The following is a 20255-nucleotide window of genomic DNA, read 5'->3' on the forward strand; positions in this document are numbered from 1 at the left end:
CAAAAACGTTCTTCAATCTGTAAAACCCTTGGCCTTGATCTTTTTCACCCAGAGCGCCCTGTCTCACTGTCTTCTAATGATCAGCAGGTCGCATTCCTTCCTAAAGCCTTGTGGTCAGTTCCACAAGCTCCAGAGTCCACACAGTTAATCAAGGTGCAAAATTCCACAGACAAAAATCTTAGGAGGGATTTGTACCCCCACACATGGTGAAATTGGGGCTTGAACTGGTTTTATCCAGATCTGAAGAGCCAGCGATTTCCCTCCTTCATCTCAGGTGATGTGTAGGCGGTGTTAGGATCTTGTAGCATCTTTTATTTATCCAGTTATTTTGGAATGATAGAGAAAATGAAAGCAGAGGCCAGCTCTCCTTCCCAGGGCCTGTTCTCGATCCCTTTCTATCCATCCACTCGCCCACCTCCGTCAGCATACTGTGCTGATTGGCAGTATGGGGACGGGCGGGTATGGGGAAGGAGGAAGCAGGTTTCCCTGTCGATAAGGAATCTCTAATGCAAGAAAGCATCTTTTAAAATTTTTGTGTTAGGTGTATTGGGGTGACATCGGTTAATGACAGACACTGTGTAAGTTTCAAGTGTATGAAAGTCTCTAGTGCATCACCTGTGTACTGGGTCGTGACTTGGGGTGAGGAAAGCGTTCTTGTATTTGACCGCTTGAGTCTGTTTCCAGGCTTCCTCCAGGAAGGCAGGGCCGGTGTGTAATTGGTGTGTGTGCAGGGGGTATTGTAGCAGCTCCTGAGGGATTAATACACAGCAGTGCTGTCTTGTGCTCTGTGAACACAAGTGCTCCCAGGGACACCCATTCGTCAGACCAGCCTCCATGTGCATGGCAGCCGCCATCTTGGAAAACATGCACACGCGCACACACACGCACACACACTCACACGCACACACGCACCCGCCATCGGGTCTTCACTTCTGGACTTGATTTCTTCCCTTCTTCCTGTTGGCTGAAGTTTGTCGTCTTTCACTTCTCAAACGGAAGATGCAATGAGAATGTTCTCAAGTTTTGTACATAGAGCCCTCGGAAGTGCAGGTGGGTAACGCTGGACACTGGAGAGTCAGACTTTATTTTCCCGACTCTTCATCGCAGAGACTAAGTTTGTGAACTTCTTTTTCTGTTCCTCTCCTGAATCTGTGTGTTCCCAGTGAAGGCTGATTACCAAGAAGCTGGTTGTTGCCTGCTGCTCTGTGTGCTGGTAAAACATTCCGTTCCTCAACCTTCGCAGAAAAAAAAAATCTGTGCAGCTAAAGAAAAACCTAACAGTACCTGCTACTTAGTAGGTCTTCAGTAAAATACACATTAAGTGAATGCACGCGTGAATGTATTAAGGGGCCAGGAATTTCAGTTGCAACTATCGGATATTTGTCAGAAATGAATTTATGGTCTCTCCAAATTTATACACTATAGTACCAGTTTTGTTACCATTCTTCTGCAGTCGTGAACAACTTTTCATCTAATCCCTGTCTCTTCTTCTTTTTTTTTTTTAAAGATTTTATTGGGGAAGGGGAACAGGACTTTATTGGGGAACAGTGTGTACTTCCAGGACTTTTTCCAAGTCAAGTTGTCCTTTCAATCTTAGTTGTGGACGGCACAGCTTAGCTCCAGGTCCAGTTGCCGTTGCTAGTTGCAGGGGGCGGAGCCCACCATCCCTTGCGGGAGTCGAACTGGCAACCTTGTGGTTGAGAGCCCACTGGCCCATGTGGGAATCGAACCGGCAGCCTTTGGAGTTAGGAGCACGGAGCTCCAACCGCCTGAGCCACCGGCCGGCCCCCCTGTCTCTTCTTATTAATGTCAGCGAGTTATTAAACTGACTCCTGTCTGATTAGCCAAGCACTATCTTTAGACAGAGTTGGATGACTGTAATAAGAGCTGACTCATTACTTCAATAGGAATATATGATGTATCTGTTTACTTTCCTGTCTGTGATTATACTCCAGAATTTTTGTCTTCGAAAAAAACCTCAGTATTTCAGAAACATTCACGTACGCATGAGGACATCACTGGCATTTGTTTTAGCAAATGCTGTCATCAGAGGAAACACAAGCTGCAGAGTAAATAGTGTTAGGATGAGCTCACAAGAAGCCTCTGACACGTGCCTTAGAATTAAACCCTCTCCCAAGGACTTGGGAGGACTGGTGACGACAACAATAGCTCTTTCTCCCATTTCATCTTCACAGTGTTCATCATTTTTATCTTCCTTTTATGGGCTCAAAGATAGAATTTGCTTCTCTTTTATTTTGACTTTTTCTATTGGTGTGTGTTTTATTGGACTCTTTCTTCCTATAATTAATATTGAGTTTTCCTCGTGTGCGAAGATGGAAAGTTGAGTGGGCCTTTTGCGGTGAGCTAACCCCACGGCATGTAAGAAGGGAGCGCTGGTCAGCTCGCTCTGTGGGAAGTGGCTCCATTTTTCTGTCTGGAAAATGGCACTGAAACCTCTCCACGTTTCCTTTGCCACAGTGTGGGTTTACCCATGAGAGTGACCTTCACCCTTTGTGACAAATGCAAACTGTGATTGTAGGGTCTGGATACTTATATTCGTAGTCACATGTGCATAAATATGTACATTCTGGCTGGTACCTTTCCCTATGTGCTCCAAGAAGAGGGAGATGTCCCTAAAGAATATATTTTGAAGTGTTGGAGTAGACCGAGGGTGGTTTTTTAAGAAGCGTGTGCCTGATGCCCACGTGGCAGGTCTCACCTTTAGAGGTAAGTGACCCACAGGATCTCGCCACGAGCAGAGCAGACCCTCACAGTGCCTCTGTTCACACCGAGGGGCCTCCTTTCACACCATGCGGGGGAACAGAGGAAAGCAAACCAAACCGAACGCCAGCGCGATCCGGCGGGCAGGTCCACTCTGCTGTTTCTTTGGCATCGGAGTGTGCGAGTCTGGAGCCTTCCTGAACGGAATTCACACGACTATCTGACCATTACATTTGTTTCTGTCTTCCAAGGGAAAGGAGCTTTAATTTCTAACTGAGAAGGCAATGCGCCGTGTTGTAGAAAATTCAAACAATGAAGCCGAGCCTAAAGCAGAACATAATAGGACCTGCAATCCCACCGCCCAGAGGGAAAACCCCCAGCGTTTGGGGGGACTTTCCTTTGGGAGAGTCACACAGACACCCCCCTCCCACACACACCCTTATAAACAAAAAGTACCTTTTTCACAGTGATCGCATATGTGACCTACTTTGAAAGAAATGCATGGAAAGGTCTGACTCAAAATATTGGCCTATATACCACATATCAGTGAAATCATAGGGTTCTCTGCTTTTCCTGTCTGACTTATTTCACTTAGCATTATACTCTCAAGATCCATCCATGTTGTCACAAATGTTCCTATATCATCTTTCCTTAACGCCGATAGTATTCCATTGTGTATATGTACCACAACTTCTTTATCCATTCATCTATCGAAGGACATTTTGGTTGTTTCCATGTCTTGGCCACCGTAAACAAAGCTGCAATGAACATTGGAGCACACGTGTCTTTATGGATAAATGTTTTCAGGTTTTTTTTGGTAGATACCCAGGAGAGGGATTGCTGGGTCATATGGTGATTCTATTTGTAATTTTTTGAGGAACCTCTACACTGCCTTCCATAGCGGCTGCACCAGTCTGCATTCCCACCAACAGTGTATGAGGGTTCCTTTTTCTCCACAGCCTCTCCAACACTTGTTACTATTTGTCTTGTTGATGATAGCCATTCTGACTGGGGTGATGTGACATCTCATTGTGGTTTTGATTTGCATTTCTCTGATGATTAGTGATGTTGAGCATTTATTCATATGTCTATTAAATGGGTCTTTTGGACATCACTCAAGATGGTTATCTTTTTTTCTTCATCCATCTGTTGAATAATAATTTACTGTTTTAATGTTTCTCTTTTCCTAGAATGATACCACTTAGTCATAATGCTGCTGAAATTTATTTGATTTAGATTTTAAAAAATTTTATTGAAGCCCCATCTCTGATCCATTTCTGTGTTATTTTTCTAGAATGTTCTTGGGAATAGGTTAATAGTGCACATGTGTGTATATTTTCCTTGATATGTGAACAATTTTCATGTGAAACCACCAAGGTGTTCTACTTTCCATTTTTCAATGCCTTTTTAGTAAATGTTATACACACACACACACACACACACACACACACACACACTCTCACACACCAGAAACAATGTAACAATCACTTAAGAAGAAATGTTAACATTTTGTCGCTTTTGTTTTTCTTTTCTTTAGATTTTTTAAATAAGGAAAAACTAGGCTATTTTAGATTTGTCAGTGGAATATATCAGATTTTTAAATATATATAGACCATCATTTTGTCTGCCAATAATCATAGTGTGTTTTTTTTTAATCCATCTGTGTGTTATTTATTTTTTCTTGGCTTCCTTCCTTCCTTTCTTGGGTCTCTACAGATAAGTGCTGGTGAAAGAGATGTTCTACTCTTCTTCCTAATAAAAATGCTAGTGACATTCCACCAGTTGTAGGTTTTTGGTACGTTCCAGGCTGAGAAAGATGCCTTTTCTTACTGGTAGCTAGGCTTCCTCTCCCTCCTTCCCCTTCTGATTACAAATGGTTTTCCTTGGGGTTAGCTCCTTGATCCCTTTTTATAATCTAGTAGGCATTTATATTTCCATGTTAACGTCTTTTCTGGAGTCCACTTTTGTATTTTACAGTTTCCTAGAAACACTCCTTTTCCCCTTTTCAAGTGTAGGACACGGTTCTGTCCAGTATTGTACGTCTTTACATTTCCCGAGTACCTGTGTTTATTTACCCGCTCTCATTTCTAATTTTCATCATTGATATTTTCTGCTTCTATGTCCTCGATTCGGTTAACTGGAGGCGTATTGTGTGTTAATATTGGTCTTTCTAAAGGATTCACTTTTTAAAACATGCACATCAGCTGTCACTTTCCCCAGAGCCTCAAATCCACCTTGTACATGAGCTACACCTAGGTCAGTAGCTTTGCAAAACCAGACAACGTGATAATATTGGCTGCGTGTTCACAGGCACACTAGTGTTAGTGCGGAGCTGTGCCTGACTCCTTCACGGCGGGCAGGCAGGGCTTCCAGGGCCCCTCACACACCCACGCACAGCGCAGGCTCCCCGGGGTGTCTGGAGGGCTCCATGCCCTCCTCTCTGTTGAATGACTCATCAACCAGTCTGCTCACGACTGATTTCCACTTAACCCAAGGTTTGCTCGAAGAGGTCGTATGTTTCTAAGTAGTGGCTTGTAGCTATTTTTTTCTTCCTATTTTAAAAGAACTTATCATCGTACTAGATTGTAGTCCAAAATTTTACTCTAGCCTATTACTTCTTCGAAGAGTTATTGATGTTTCTGGTGGACAATTTTTCTAAATGTTTTTGGACATTTGAAAATATAGTCCTGGTAATATTTTAGTTTTATGTGTAGAGAAAGCTATTAACGGAGCTTTGTTACTTATATTCTGAGGTCCTCCCTCCCTCCCTCCCTCCTTTCCTTCCATCCTTCCCTCCCATGATCTGTAGTGTGTTAAATATCTCTCATTCCTACTGTGTTCTGTCCAATTTCTCCTTATTTCTGTTTATCAACTTTTCTTTTATATATTTCAACATATGTAATTCTGTCTTTAATATTTCAATGTGACCTAAATAGCCCTTATTAATATTCATTGTGTCTACATTGTATCGAGTTCATAAATTGACATTCTTTGGTTTAGTGCTTTTGATCTTGGATGTAACTTCTGTTACTATTGCCATCCCTGCTTTCTAGACATACTTATGCCCCATCTTTATTTTCACCCTTTTGAAGTTTCACGTAGAGGTCGATTTTGTTTACTGAGCTAATCTGAGAGTGGTTGTCTTTTAGTCGGTGAGTTACGGGAGTCCTTGTTTTTATTCTCCATCTATATTAAAGATATAAAAGTGTGGAATTCTGCTCTTCCCACGATTTGAGTAAAGAGTCGAGCTCATCAGGCAGAAATGCTAGGAGAGCACGATGTCCTTGTGTGTGATTAAGATGTGCCCTATGATATTTGTGCGATTTAAAATTCTTTTGTCATTAACAATAATGTTCAGCACGCACCTCGTTCCTTTTGGCTGAGAATCACAATCATTGTTTCCTAAATAGAGCCCCATATTTTGTAATGACATGGTAGGAAAGAAGCCAAGACCAACAGTGTGAATTTGGCGAGTGAAAATAATGACATGTTTCAGGTTTTTCTCATGCTAATTGCTACGACTGCCTGCTGCTTTGGGGCTCCTTGTTCAGTCGAAGCCAGCACCCTCAGGGAACTTCTGTGTATGTGAGTGTGGAGCCAGATTGATCTGATCCATAGATTGCTTTGAAGGGAGCAGGGATGGAGTAACGCAGGGCAGCCGTAAGTGAATGGCTCTTTGCTTGTTTATCAGCTTCAGTTGGACTTCAGTCAAATGGAGCTATTTTCACGTCCATTGGTCCAACCTCATGGGGAGGGACCCAGCCTGCCTGCCTTTCACAGGCAGGAATTGCTTTTGGGTAGAAGACAAGGAAAAACTGAAGACGGAGTTGAATGGCCAACATGACATCCTCTGCTAACAGTACAAAGATAACAGAAGAGCCAACAGCAGCGGTGCCAAGTACGGGCCGTGTGTGCGCGAGATTTGTAAGAGGAGGGCGCAGAGCGTGTTCCACTGATGAAGGAGAGTCTAGTTAATTTTTCATCAAGTGGTGTGGTGGGGCCCGGGGATGGAGGGGTGTGTCTGTCCATCTGTGACCTTTAAAGGAACGATTAAAGAGCACTGTGGCTTCTTGGGCGAATGCCATTTTGGGGAGCCATTTATGGTTGGTCTGCCATACTCACAAGCCTGCCTGGCCAGGCAGGTAGCAGAACCACAGGACAGGGCCGAGAGGGAGGTGCTGGCTTCGAGGGGGGCCCGCTCCTAGAAGTGGGCTCACCCAGGCTCCAGTGAAGGGGACCCACGTGGTCAGATCTTTGCGTTGGGTTTGCTGCTGGGAGCGGGAGCAAACACAGATGTCTGTGTTTTTACGTAAAATCTCACATTTCTTTTTCCATCGGGCAGTTATTTTAAACAAAAATAAAAAACTCACCGTTATCCAATGTCCTACGTGCTCAGACACGTCTGTAGGCTTCCTGTGCTGTCACTCTGTTGATGTTAGGATAAGGCATATTCTGGGTCTTGCACAGTCACTCAGTGGGGCTGGGACCTGTCACGCCTTCTGGATGTAGCCCCACTGGGACTTCCGTGGAACCCTCTCCCCTTTCGTACTGTTATCAAAAACCCACTTGCCTGATCAGTGTCTGGATTTATAAACATTCTGGAGAAGCCAAGCAGGTTCACTGCTTTTAAGTTCTGTGAAGTTATTAGAAGAGCTAAGATCCTTAGTAGAGACACATCTAAACTCACTGAATTTTTATGAATTAAACGGCATAGAATCATCCAAATTAAAGCCAAAACACAAACACAAAAACTAACAAAACAAAAACACCCAGCTGACAACTTAAATAGTGCCGGTCAGTTCTTGACATAATCCCACGTGAGGTCCTTCCTGTAGACCTTTTTAGGAACCATTTCCTCCAAAGCTGGGCCTTTAACAACTGTGCCCTGCAACATCTGACCCCGTTAAAAGGACACATATGTAGCGACACACGTCCCTTCAGCGGGGCTCACCCAGAAACGTCTTTTACATGGAAATGGTCCATCCATCCAGGGCTCAGGAACGTGGCACTTTTGTTTTCTACGCACAGCAATTCAGACGTTTGCTTTGGGGTCCCTTTGAATGGTCCCCTAAGAGGTCAGTTCACTTGTCCCCATAGCTTAGCACTGTAACCAAACCATCCAGGAAAAATAAAAAAAAAATGGGTTCTCTTCCCTGTGTCAGGTTGTGCATCTGAAAAGAAGGGTCCATTGCTTCTTTTGGCCTTTGTCCTGATATGCAGAAAATACAGGGCAGCCTGAGCATGCTTCCCGAAAAGGGGGTCTGTGGACCACGCTCCGCTGTTAGAATATTTGCTTTTCAAATGGATCTTTTTTTTTCTGCCAAGACTCCAGGTATCCTTGGCTGAAAGACTCAAAGCTGGGCTGAAATTGACAGATTCATTTAGTAATTAGATTTTTAAAAATCATAACCTTGGTTCTTGGAAAGGTGAGGGGAAACACAGACTGGTTACTGGGGAGGTTAGTTCTGTCTCTTCCCTGAAAAGACCAGGATGTTTGTGACTGGAGAGAAAAAAAACCATCTAAATTAACATTTTTTTATTTTTTTTTTTGTGGTCGGAGCTCAAAGCAATGACTGTTTCAAAAGCCACTTAAATGTTTTTCATACCTTTGTTGCTTAAGTGAGTGAGATTGCATAACTTTATTTTCTCTACTCCTTTGCTCTGGAAGCAGTGTTCCATTTTTAAACAGATGAAACAGATTATATAAATGTATATCCTTAATGTAGTATATAATTAATTGTTAAAAGTCAAGTTCTCTTCTGTTGCCCGTCCGTCTGTAGGTCTATTTCCATGAGTCTCATTCCCATTTTATTTTTGATGAATGTGTTTTCAGACCTTGCTTCCTAAAGTACCTCATGTAAAAATGTAAGCCTTTGTGATTCTAATGAGGTTGGACCTGCTGATCTCACCCTCTTGTGTGTCCTGTTCCCTTTGGCTACACACTGCTAATTTGATTGTGTCTTACTGGGCCGTGTTCTGCAAGCTACTGAAATCTAAGGAAAGTATGCAATTCACAGGGAACTTGCAACACCTCCAATGGAGTGCGAAATAGGGATGTGTCATCAGAATACAGATCTCAGAAGAGAGATATTAGATGGAAGGTCTCAGTACTTTTGACTCTTTGGTGATTGCCAATTTAGAAACCCTTTTTCCATTGAAAACAAATTCAGAATTTCGTAAATCGAGGGAACCCGGATATTTACAAAGTTCTTACAATGCAATTCAGCCACCATCTATTTAAGCATCTTTCTGTTTCAGGTCCTGTGCTTGCTGTGGGGGCTACAAGATGTTGATTTGTGGGGAAAACAGGATTCTAACTATGGTAGCGCAGCCCATGGAAGAAGGAGTCTGTGTGCTAATTTGTGAGGTGAGATATTGTTGTCCTAACACACTCCCCATGATAGAAAGACGAATTCTGTTTCTTAGTGGGCTTTGACTGGTTGTCGAGAAGTTTCCATGGTTACAGGATTTTGTGGCTCCTTATTGTGTGCGTATAGGGCCAAAACACGCACAGTGTGAAAGTGGGGACGACATCCTTGGTCCTTCTCAGTGCCCCCCGCCTCCGTGACTCCATGCCTGCCCACCGTGATCTGGCCTGGCTCATGCCTCGGCCCCCTCCTGGGTCCCCTTGCTGCAACTCTTGTCCTCTACACCCTCCTCTCATCAGTAATTGGAAAGATCTCTCAAAGCATAAACATCAGAGGATTGTAGATTCTTGATTAAAACCCTCCCGTGGTTTGCAATCATGTTGAGAACAAAACCCACTCTGCCTTCGGTCGCTCACTGTGGTTTCTGATTTCTTCTTCTCTCCTGACTTCTCCACTAGTGCTCTCATCGCTCATGACATCCCCACCACACTGGGCTTCTCTCTGTTCCCCACGGGTGCCAGGCTCCTGTCGGCCTCTGCTCCTCCATCTAACTGGAAAGCTCTTCCCCAGGCCCTTCCCTAGCGTGGCTCCTTGTCATTTACGCCGAATGCTAACCCCTCAGAGAGAGTGTCCGCTCCTTGAGGGTGGAGACCGGAGAGTCTGATGGAGTCATGAATCCTCCAAACCCAGCACAGAGTCTGGCACGGAATACACAAACGTGTTTGTTCAGTGGATGAATGAAGCGTCCCAAGTTCTAGTTCACGTTCCCCCCCATGGAGTTTAACTGTATTGGTTTCATTTCACCTCGTCCGACACAGGCGACACTTTCCCAAATTCCCTCCCGTTTCACGGTCATCCTTTCGCAGTGGTGTCCCCACCTTTCCCCATGCATCGTCCCAGCTGGGAGCCTGTGGGCCTCTTCAGTGTCATCACATGGTTCTGGAACCTGCCTGTGCCATTCGAATGCACTTTGGCCTCATGCCTTGACCTTTGTGCCTCACCCTCTTTGATGTCACGTGACAACACCAAGCCATGCAGTGGACATAGACCTGGCATAGAGTAAGAAATGTGACCCTGTGACATAGTCCCCATGACAGTGTGTCTGCCCATGCAGGGGACCCGGTCAATTCCAAGTGCCTTTCCTGTTTGTTTCTTTCCCGGTGACCAAATGGCCCAGGGACACGATGTCCTTCCCAGGTCTTGGCAGCCGAAATTGACAAGCATCAGCAGTGAAACTTAAAACGCACATGTTTCTGATAGAATAGCTAGGATAGAGTCCGATACACGACTGGAACTATGCAATAAATAGAGTCAATAAAATAAGAGCAACTCGGTGTAGCTGGCAGGCCAGTCAATGAAAACTAACTTTATTTCTGATTACTGGAGAGGTCAGGTACACGTTGAAAGGTCTGTGGAGCAGGGTTCCTGGACCCCAGGGCCTGTTTTGCTGAGACTCAGTAAAACGGAACCTTTTAATCTCATGGTCCTTCTGAGCCACCCCCCGTCCTGCACTGAGCCGTTCTGGTAAGACAGCAAGACGTGCTGGGGGTTTTGTGGTGATGCAAGTGACCTTCAGGCCAGAAGCTATATTTCTAATGCCCCGTCCGGTCTTAGGGACTGGAGGAGGAGCACAGCTCTCCTGATACATCAGCCCATGATCCTGGATCTTGCTGCTCACGACGTAGCTCTGTAACGTATGCTTTTCTCACGACTCTGTTGTATGTTGGTGCATGTGTTTTCGTAACATTTTTTTTCTCTTTCAAACTTGGCTCAGCTTGTTCTAACATAGCAGCTGTTCTTACTTTAAAAGTATAAGCACCAGCTTTTATTTTTTCACTTGAAATTTTAGATGAACCTCCGTCAGTAAAAGAAAGAAAAGTGGGTGTGCGCTGGTCCAGGTGGTGGCGGCCATAATAAATACCAAAGGTGGGGTGGGGGGTGTGGGGGTGCGGCTCAAACACCGGAGGTCTCCTTTCTCACGGCTCTGGAGACCGGAAGTCCGGGATCGGGGTGCCAGTGTGGTCAGGTTCTGCTGGGGCCCCCTTCCCGGCTGCAGACGGCCCCCTTCTCACTGGGCGCTCACATGTGGGACAGAGCTTGGGCGTCCCCTCCTCCTCTTATAATGACACGGATCCCATCCTGGGGCCCCGTCCTCATGACCTCATCTAACCAGTCACCCCCCCACAAGGCTCCATATCAAATGTTGTCACATGGGGGGGGGTTAGAGCTTCAACATGTGTTTTGGGGGGCACAGAATTCAGTCCCCAGCAGACTTGAGGGGAGAGGTCACATTTTCAAAGGCTCCCACACAAACACCGCATGAGGAAAGCTGGAAATCGGAGCAGATTCTGCAGGGCTTGGGCCGCTCTGCTTAGTGTCTGCAATGTTCATTGGCTAGTTTAGGCAATGAGGTGAGAGGGTGGAGTCAAGAAATGCATTTCCTTAGCACCTTCTGTATAGCAGGCCGTTCTCTGTGTCCTCTCACCCCTCACAAAGATAGATGATACGACTTCCATGTTACTTATGAGCAGACTTGCTTCTCCGAAAGGTTCTGTGTGTGCAAACGTCATCCCCAGTGCGTGGCAGTGCTGCGATCAGAAGCTGTCGCACCGGGGCCTGAGGCTGACAGGACGGGGAAGGTGATGAGATGTGAGCAGGCTGATTGCCGGCTGGTAAACAGCCATGAGTCGGGGTCCGTGAAGGCAGGACACTGCCTGCCCGGCGCGGTGCTGTGACATCTAGAACAGTGCCTGGCACACAGTAGGTACACAATACATCTCAGCTGACGGAGGCCGTGGATGTCAGCTGATGCGAGAGAATGCAGAAGTTTGGATTTTAACGTGAAAGCTCATGATTTTGAAAGCTCACAGTATGTTGGTCGCAACAAAAATGCATTTGCCACTAGGTGGGCCATTGGGATCTCCTTCAGGCCGAAACGACTGGTGGGCCTCGCAGATTCACACCGCCGCTCTCTAACCTTGATTCCCACGAGGGCGCCGTGGAGGCCAGTGAGGAGTAGCCCGAGAGCAGTGGGGCGCCCCCCAGACAGCTGTGTGTGCACACAGTGCCACCTTCTGCATGGACAGCTCTCTCACGGCCCATGACCCAAGCGCGGGCTCCTGCAGGAAGCCCCACCCGTGAGTCTGGGAGGTGATGTAAAAGGATCTGCCTTCAGCTCACACACACTTGGTCACTGGTAATAGGAGAGAATTGAACCATACGCCTCTCAGCTGAATCAACTTCAAGTTGAAATAGGTGCTTTCAGGACAAAGGACAGAGACAAAACGAGGATGACCAAAAGAGACAGAGAGGAACCTGGGGACTGTACACAACTTGGCTGGCGCCTCTGCTGGCGACGGGCTTACCTGAGTCCTAAGGAACGTGAAGAATCACGCCCTCTGCCTTTCATCTGCCGTACTGTGAGAATAAACAACTGATAAACACGAGTGAGAACTAACATGGATTTTAAAGAGTTAAAGATTGAAAAGGGAAGGAGAAAACAAACCATCAGGGAGGGCAGTCAGACTCCTCAGTGCTACGCCGGAAGTCGTGCCCAGAACGAGCATGACACGGGCGTGCTTACTCGTCTCTGTCTTGTTATTACCTTCGCACTTTCCACTCCTAGGGTGAGCGTGCCACTACTCAGAGAGTAACTTTAGGATTTCAAGATGAGTTTTTCCTACAAAATGGGCCTTACACGACAGCCAGTGGCTTCTCCCAGGGATGTCCTAAAGAATCAGTTATTTCTTCTGATCTCAGAAGAGGGAAAGGGGTGGGGAAGAGGAAAGATAAAAATTGGGATGCTGTTGGAATTACTGGAAGGTGTTATGAATATTATCATGCTGTGGCTCGCTAAGGGCTCCCAGAATAACTCAGACCTTTTCTTGCCTTACACGGAGAACAGATCTCTGCTGATAGGACTGGCAATCCAGCCAGCAACCATTTAAGCCGTTGTTAAATATTTTTAATATTCCTACTGCCTACACACTGGGTTTACTGCCATCCGCTGACCTCAGTTTTCATAAAACTCAAATATTGAGCTTTTGACTCAAACCAACATATTCAAAATTTGGTCCACATGCAAACAGCTATCAGAACTTGAATAAAAAAGAACTTTTCCTCCCCATTACATTCACCTTCAACACTTTCTCTACACGTCTGGGCCCTACAACGAAAATATGTAAGCCTGGAATATGATTTTGGTCCAGCCACATGTGAACCCTGTGACCTTGTGCAGGAAAAGGCATCTCTGAACATCCCCACTATTGTAACGAGTCCATGGAAGTGTTCCGAGAATAGCAATTTATTATCAGCAAAATTCTTTGCAGAATGAAGATCATATTTATGACCATATTATTGACCATTTGTGTCTCTGAACACAAGGCTTTTTAGTGTTTTGCTAACCTTGCTGGTCTTCTGAGGCAAGCCTCAAAGTTCTTGTGTAACAGTGAACCCTGAATTGAACCAGAGCTAGTGTGAGGCTCTCACAGTGGTACATGTAGAGAAATTCAGTAACAGACCCAACGAGACTGACGTGGCAGTTCTTCCCAGGAATCTCAGACATCAGTCTTCAAATCCCAAAGCTTTAAGGGACTCAGGAACTGGTTACTGTTTCTGGGAAGCAGGACGATGTTAGCTTTCCAAGTTTAGAGTAACACTAGCAAGGACCTCGCCTACCTACCATAAGGACCTCAAAGATAACAGAAACAAACACGCAAGAACCCAGCTCTGGAAAGATGATTGGAGGTTTAGCGTGGACAGGAATTGAGTATGAAGGCACCTGGCTCTTTGTCAGAATTTTGGGAGAAAAAGAAAAAATTGTGCCAAGACTCCATTTCCCTGCCTCCCTTGCAGCTAGGTCAAACTGCGTGACTGATTTTTGGCCAGTAAGATGTGAGCCCGAGTAACTCCTGCCACTTCATGGACAATGATTTGTGTGGCATACGTGTGACTTCCCCTTGACCTCCCTTCTTCCCCAGGACTGGGGCCTAGGCAGCTGGGGATGAGGGGAGGCGTGATTTGATGAGCTTGGCAAGCATTATGCCACTTAATTCTCACAATATCCCACTGAGATACACATCCCATTTTTACCAATGATGAACAAAGGCACAGAGAGGTTGATTAACTTGCCCAAGATCACACAGTTAGAGAAGAGTAGAAGCAGAATTCAGATACAAAGTGTCCAATTGCCGAGCCCATGGTCTGACGTGCAGTGCTCCATGCTTCCATGTGGTCTTACCTGGGGATCACATGATGCTGCAGCCTCTTCATAAATGCCCCTCTACCTTTTCCCCAGAATTATTATTATTATTATTTTTTTTTGGTTGTCAGGAGAAGGTAACAATATTTATTGTGTATCTCTCACATGTAAGGTTCTTTGTATTATTTAATTATCTCTACAAAAGCTCTATAAGCCGCATAGGGTTTAAGTACCCACCCAAAGTTATATAACTTGCAAGTGACAGAACTTGTTTATAAATCAAACCCTGATTCTTCAGCCATATCTCTGCCAAACCAAATGCAGAGAAGTCTTCATAGGAGGAACCTGAGCTGAAACCAGAAGGATGAAGGCCATTTCCAGCAGAGAAAACTGTGCATACATAGACAAAGAGGGCTGGGGGACATGGGAGTGCTTAAAGTCAGAGTTCTTCAGAGGTCATGGGGGAAATAGAGGCTGGGCCGGAAATACTACGCTCATGAGTCTGGACTTTATCCTGTAGGCAATGGGTAACCAATGAAGGATTTTGAATAGAGACATAATAGAATCAGATTTACCCTACAGAAAGAGTACTCCAATATAGTACCTAGTATAAATTTATATCACAGCATTTATTAGACTGCATAATTATTTTCTAATACATGTTTATCCCCCCCTCCTGAGCCTGAACTTTAATTGATCTGAACTCCATTCCATCATTGATCACGTGTGTGTATTTGTGTATGTGTGTGTGTGTGTGTGTGTGTGTGTGTGTGTGCGTGCATGTTTTTCTTGAAAGCCACTTTGGATTCCTTGTACAAAACATTCTCCTGAACAACCAAATTTGTATATTCTTCAGTTTTCTTTGTAAATTGAGATATTACCCTGATCTAAGAAAATAATTCAAACGCAAGTAAAGATAAAAGATCTTGAGATTATCCTGTTAAGTGAAATAAATCAGACAGAAAAAGTCAAGAACTATATGATCTCACTCATATGTGGGATAAAAAACAAAGTAACAAATGAACACGACAAACAAACAAACAAAAACTCATAGACAGAGACAACGGTTTAGTGGTTATAAGAGGGTAATGGGGGAGGAGAGAAGGTTGGTAGAAGAGGGTAAAGGGGGTCAAGTTTACGGTGACGGAAGGAGAATTGACTCTGGGTAGTGAACACAATGCAATATACAGATGCTGTATATTACAGAACTGTACACTTGAAACCTGTATAATTTCACTAATCAACATCACCCCAGTAAATTGAACAAAAAATAATTAAAAAAAGAAAGGGCTTTGGGGAGATTGCATCTATCTCTGCACCTTCCTCCCCCCAGAACTTGGCCATGGTGAGGGCGAAGGCAGTCAGAGCCCAAGGACGATGAAGATGACACTGAGGATTATCATTGCTCTGCACCACATCTATGGAGAAGTTAACATCTTCCTTCATGAAGAAATTGGACCTTTCCATCACTTTTCAAGCTCTCAGTACACAAGAGGCATTTATTCCCATAGGTGATGTAGTCAGAACCACAAACAGGCATGTAAGTGATGGGGCAAGGGATGGCCACCACTGGATACTTCTTGTAAATGCTGCAGTCCACCATAGTTATAGACAGACTAGCAGCTTCTGAGCTGCTGCAGAAGCAGGTCACTGCACAGAGCAGAAGGAGACCCCCAGTGACCTTCATGGTGGAGGTGGCTGTGAGGCAGGGGCTGCTTGGGGCTGTCACAACAACTGCACCAGCCATGTCCTCGGGAAGGGGCCATGTTTATATGGCAATGCTTGGCTTCTCCACCTTTCCTATCCAGAATTATTATTGTGTTAACATCAGAAAGGATACGAACACTGTACTTTTTCTGTTGTAAATTCAGGAAGTGCTCCCTTTTCTAGTGTGGATGTGACTGCTGATTGCTCGTCAGGATCCTTTCTCACCTTCTTCCTTCAGTGATACAGCTCCCACGTTTTAGTACAAGGATACCCAGCTAAAGGCCACATTTCCCCACTTCCGTCATCTCTCGGGGAGGCCATGTGACTAAACTCTTGCCAGTGAGATGTGAGAAGTGATTTATGTAACACTGGAGCCTTTCCTTAAAAAGAAAAAAATCCTCCCTGGATTTTTGCTTCCCATTGCTGGGATAGAGGTGTGATGGTGGGAGCTGAAGCAGCCACTTCGGACCCTGAGACGGAAGCCACACATTGAGAGTTTCGGAACCGCCCTACTAGCTCAGGACTCCCAACACAAGAAAAAAAGTAAACTAGTGTCTTGCATTAGCCAGTGCCTTGCGGGGTAATTTTTTTTATGGTATCCCAACTAATACTCTCAGAGATAGGCCTTATACCTGGCCATCCTCAGATTTTTCTCAGGCTGCTTTGTAGAGTTTGTCTCATTTTGTGCTTGAAACTGTTTCTGTGACACACAAGTCAGAAAGAATTGTGAGGTTTCCATGGGTTAATATAAACGAACCACTTCAACATGTGTAGACAAAGGATCCCCGAAAACCCAACACCAAATGTGGCAATTTCTATATTGTAAGGATCTGTTTGGGACACTTAAGAAACTTCAACCCAAACCTCGAACTTAGGATGTTATCAATTTAAAAATGGATCTCACAACAAAGCTATCTACTAAATAATCCTCTGTCATTCACTTTGTACGCCCAAGAATGCCTTTGAGCCCACAAAGCTCAGGCTGCCCTCACCTGCCAAGAGTAGAAGGCCCTAGCAACCCAAATGCTTTCTGTACCAGAAACTCATTTAGCAGGGACGCTTCCTGACAATGGCTGTTACAGGAATACCAGTGGTTCCACGTTAATCAGCTCCTTAGAAACATGGTTATTACCACCCCTTTGCTGTAGATCAAAGAGTGATTCCAGCTACTGTTTCAATTTTCTCCTCAATTTAATGATGATAAAAGGTCCCGGATTAATCACCCTGAGGTGCTCTTTAGTTATTCATCTACGTAGCAGGTATCGGGATTGTGCAAGCTTGAAATTCCGTGATTACAGCCTTTGCCTGGAGCTTAGCGTTCTGTGTCATTTCCCTCTTCCCACGGGTCATAAATCCAAATGGCCACAGAGCCAGGCAAGTGGAGGAGATGTCGGGGAAGCAGGCCAGGTGGGAGCAGGGTCTCCATGGAGACGCAGCCCCATGGTTGCCATGTGGACCCAGGGTCTCTGGACCGTCCTCTTTGTTAAAGGAAGGCAGGCATCCAAATTTTTTATGAGAAACCTCTGGTTTGTAAAGGTTAAGAACTAATTTTCATAAAATATTTTTAAACATTTTGGCTGAAGACAAAAATCTGTGAGCTAAATGCAGACCCTGGCCTGCCTGGTGCGGGCCTGTCTGCTGGCGTGCACACGTCTGAGGAGGAGAACGGCGACAGGTACCGGCAGGGCCTCGTACACAGCAGGACTGAGTGGTTACTTGTGGAACTGAACCACATTGTTCAAGGGACAATGGGTAAGGGACACTAAAAGTCACAGAGGCAATGAGGGCCCAGGCCTGGGCAGGCTGGGTGCCATGCCTCTCAGCCCACCGGACGTCGGCTGCGTGGGGCCCAGGACTCAGCAGGAAGGGGCATCCCTGAGGCTGCAGGCTGCTCAGAGACGGAGCGAGTGGCTGGCTCTTCCCACAGCTCTGTCACCTCGGGCAGCTGCAGCTTCTGGGCCTCCAACTCCTTCCTGATGAACTGGGGCTGAGAGTGACACCTTGGAAGATGTTTGTAAGGATTATGTGTGAAAGCACATGGTCCCACGGCATTCAACAATTAATCAATTCGTAATAAGAAACCATTTGTATATGAGACTTGCCAGCACGGGGCTCTGCTTGAAAATGTGTGGGATCCTTCCACTGACGAAACTTATAATTGTCTCTCCCAGCATCTGTCCTCCTTCCTTAAACATGGGACCCTGATTAAAAAGGAGCACATAGCCGCCTGGAATTGGAACTGCGTTTCCTTATAGCTAGGTGTAGCCGTTTGCCTCTGCAATTGTGTCAGATGGAACCTTCCAGAAGTGTCCTTAACATACGAGTGTTCTTTCTTAGTCTGTCCTTCCGGCTGGTGGGATGTTGGGCGTGATGTCTGGAGCTGATGTAACCGCCGTGTTTCGTGAGAATGTTCAGGACATCAGTGGGAGCAGATAGAAGGGGCCAGGTTCCCTCTTGGCCTTGGAGACACGACTCCAGCCCTAGAATGCTTAACCCTAGACGGTATTTACATGGCAAAGAAGTAAACGTGTCTCGTTGAACTCGCTGTTCTGTCTTGTCCGTATAGACTTCGCGTTGTCCTTTTATCCATAAATCCAGAGTCCACGGTTACGTGCAGCAGCATAGCTGTCCAGCTATGATGGACAAGCCCCGGTGTAGTTGAAAGAGCCATGCTAGACGCCCCAAATAAACAAAAAGATGTACAAAAGGGATGTGCCTCAGTGTGAGGGTTAGAGCCGCCCCCTCCATACTGTGGTCACCCCAAATAAGGGAAAATAAAACCACATCTGGCTCAGAGTCCATGCTGTTTTGAAGTCACCCCTTCCAAACATTTGTTTAGTGTGACAGTCTCGGGTTGTCCCCAGGTGTCCCAGAGCAGCGGCAACTTGCAAACTGTTTTCTGCAGCCTCTTCAGAGCAGAGCGTTAACGGTGCCCAGCGGTGTGACTTGAGTCACGTTAATAGGAGCTTGATGGTACCAAGTGCTCCTCTGAGTGTTCCAGGGATCATAAACCTCTGCAAATCACTCCCGACGGAGTCTCCAGGTGCCTCTTACCCGCGTGTTGGCAACGGTGTACATTTCAGATCATCAAGGCTTTGCGAGGCTGGAGCTCAGACTCCGCCCGGGCTGCCGAGCATCAGACTTGGGAACAAACTAATTGGGGAGGTATGGATGGCGCTTGGGCTCGCACAGTCAATTAAGAAAACTGAAATTTAAAGAGGGCAATTTCTGGTAATGGTTTTTTTGTGTGTGTGTTTTTTAATGCTGGGATGAAAGGAGGTTTTTTTTTTTTTTTTGCTTTTGTCCTTTTTTTACAGATTCCCTTTTGTCTCACCTTAAAAAGTATACGTGCCTCGTAAAGTGATTTTAACCCGTCAGTCTTTTGATTTTCAAATTAAATCAAATTTAAATTTCTTTGCATTGGAAAATATTTTTTTTTTTGATAGTTGGGGTTCTCTTGGCCGGAGGCTGGTGACGCCCATGTGTTTTCTGGAAGGGTGATAAGAAATCAGTGTATTGCAATGAAACAGGAGGTGGCTTGACAAAGTCCCCATGACAGGACCATATTCAGGATGTTACGTGGTTGGTCTTTGGCGACTCTGCTGATGGAAAGTCAGAGGCAGGACAATGTGGCAGGCCCGCTGGCCGTTCTGGTCCAGTAGACACTGTCTCCAAGGGTGCCACGGGGGACCTGGCAGGACCTCGCAGGCTGACTCGAGCTCACAAATGTGTTTTGTTTGTCCCACGCAGAGTTCTTTTTTTGAAAGTTTGAATTAATTGCCAATTTTTGAAATCTAGGCGATGTCACACAGAAAAATAAAAAGGTGTCTGGCTTCTCATAATGATCAGCTCGGAGCCCTGGCTTTCTCTTGGGACAGAGTGAGCTGCAATTTCCTGCAGCTCCCGTCAGACTAACTGTTCTCATTCACATCAGATTAGCCCTGGAACCCTGGGCGCTTGGGTTTCCAGTCCTGCTTGACTCAATGCCACCTGAAATAACAGTAACAAACATCACAATGACGCTGGTTACAATGTACAGACCCAGCTGATAACAACTCTCAGCTTCTCTCTGCGGTTTTCTGAAATGACTGAATTGGACATGTATGTGGTACATGTTGAAAAACACCTTTGTTAATAAAGAAAAGAAAGCCGTCCTCGTATCTGCGTTGTTGTTGGAAACGCCACTATTCATGGCGGTAGATGTATTTTCCTACTCATGGGTGTGGACAGCGATTAACAACCTCCGAAGAAGAAATGGA

The 20255-nt window shown here is 45.4% G+C and overlaps 2 protein-coding genes across 2 annotated transcripts in view; one reads left to right on the plus strand and one right to left on the minus strand.

Annotated features, from left to right (window-relative positions):
* TMEM132D (transmembrane protein 132D) overlaps positions 1-20255 on the plus strand; it is a 429533-nt gene that overhangs the window by 53632 nt on the left and 355646 nt on the right. The gene's annotated exons all lie outside the window — the stretch shown is intronic.
* Positions 15719-16036, minus strand: LOC308492477 (serine protease inhibitor Kazal-type 7-like; the record flags this gene model as incomplete). Its single annotated transcript, XM_081037567.1, has 1 exon — positions 15719-16036. The coding sequence occupies one exon, from the start codon at positions 16034-16036 to the stop codon at positions 15719-15721; it is 318 nt and encodes a 105-aa protein (XP_080893693.1).

This window comes from Rhinolophus hipposideros (assembly GCF_964194185.1).
Source record: "Rhinolophus hipposideros genome assembly, chromosome: 24".
Taxonomy (NCBI): domain Eukaryota; kingdom Metazoa; phylum Chordata; class Mammalia; order Chiroptera; family Rhinolophidae; genus Rhinolophus; species Rhinolophus hipposideros.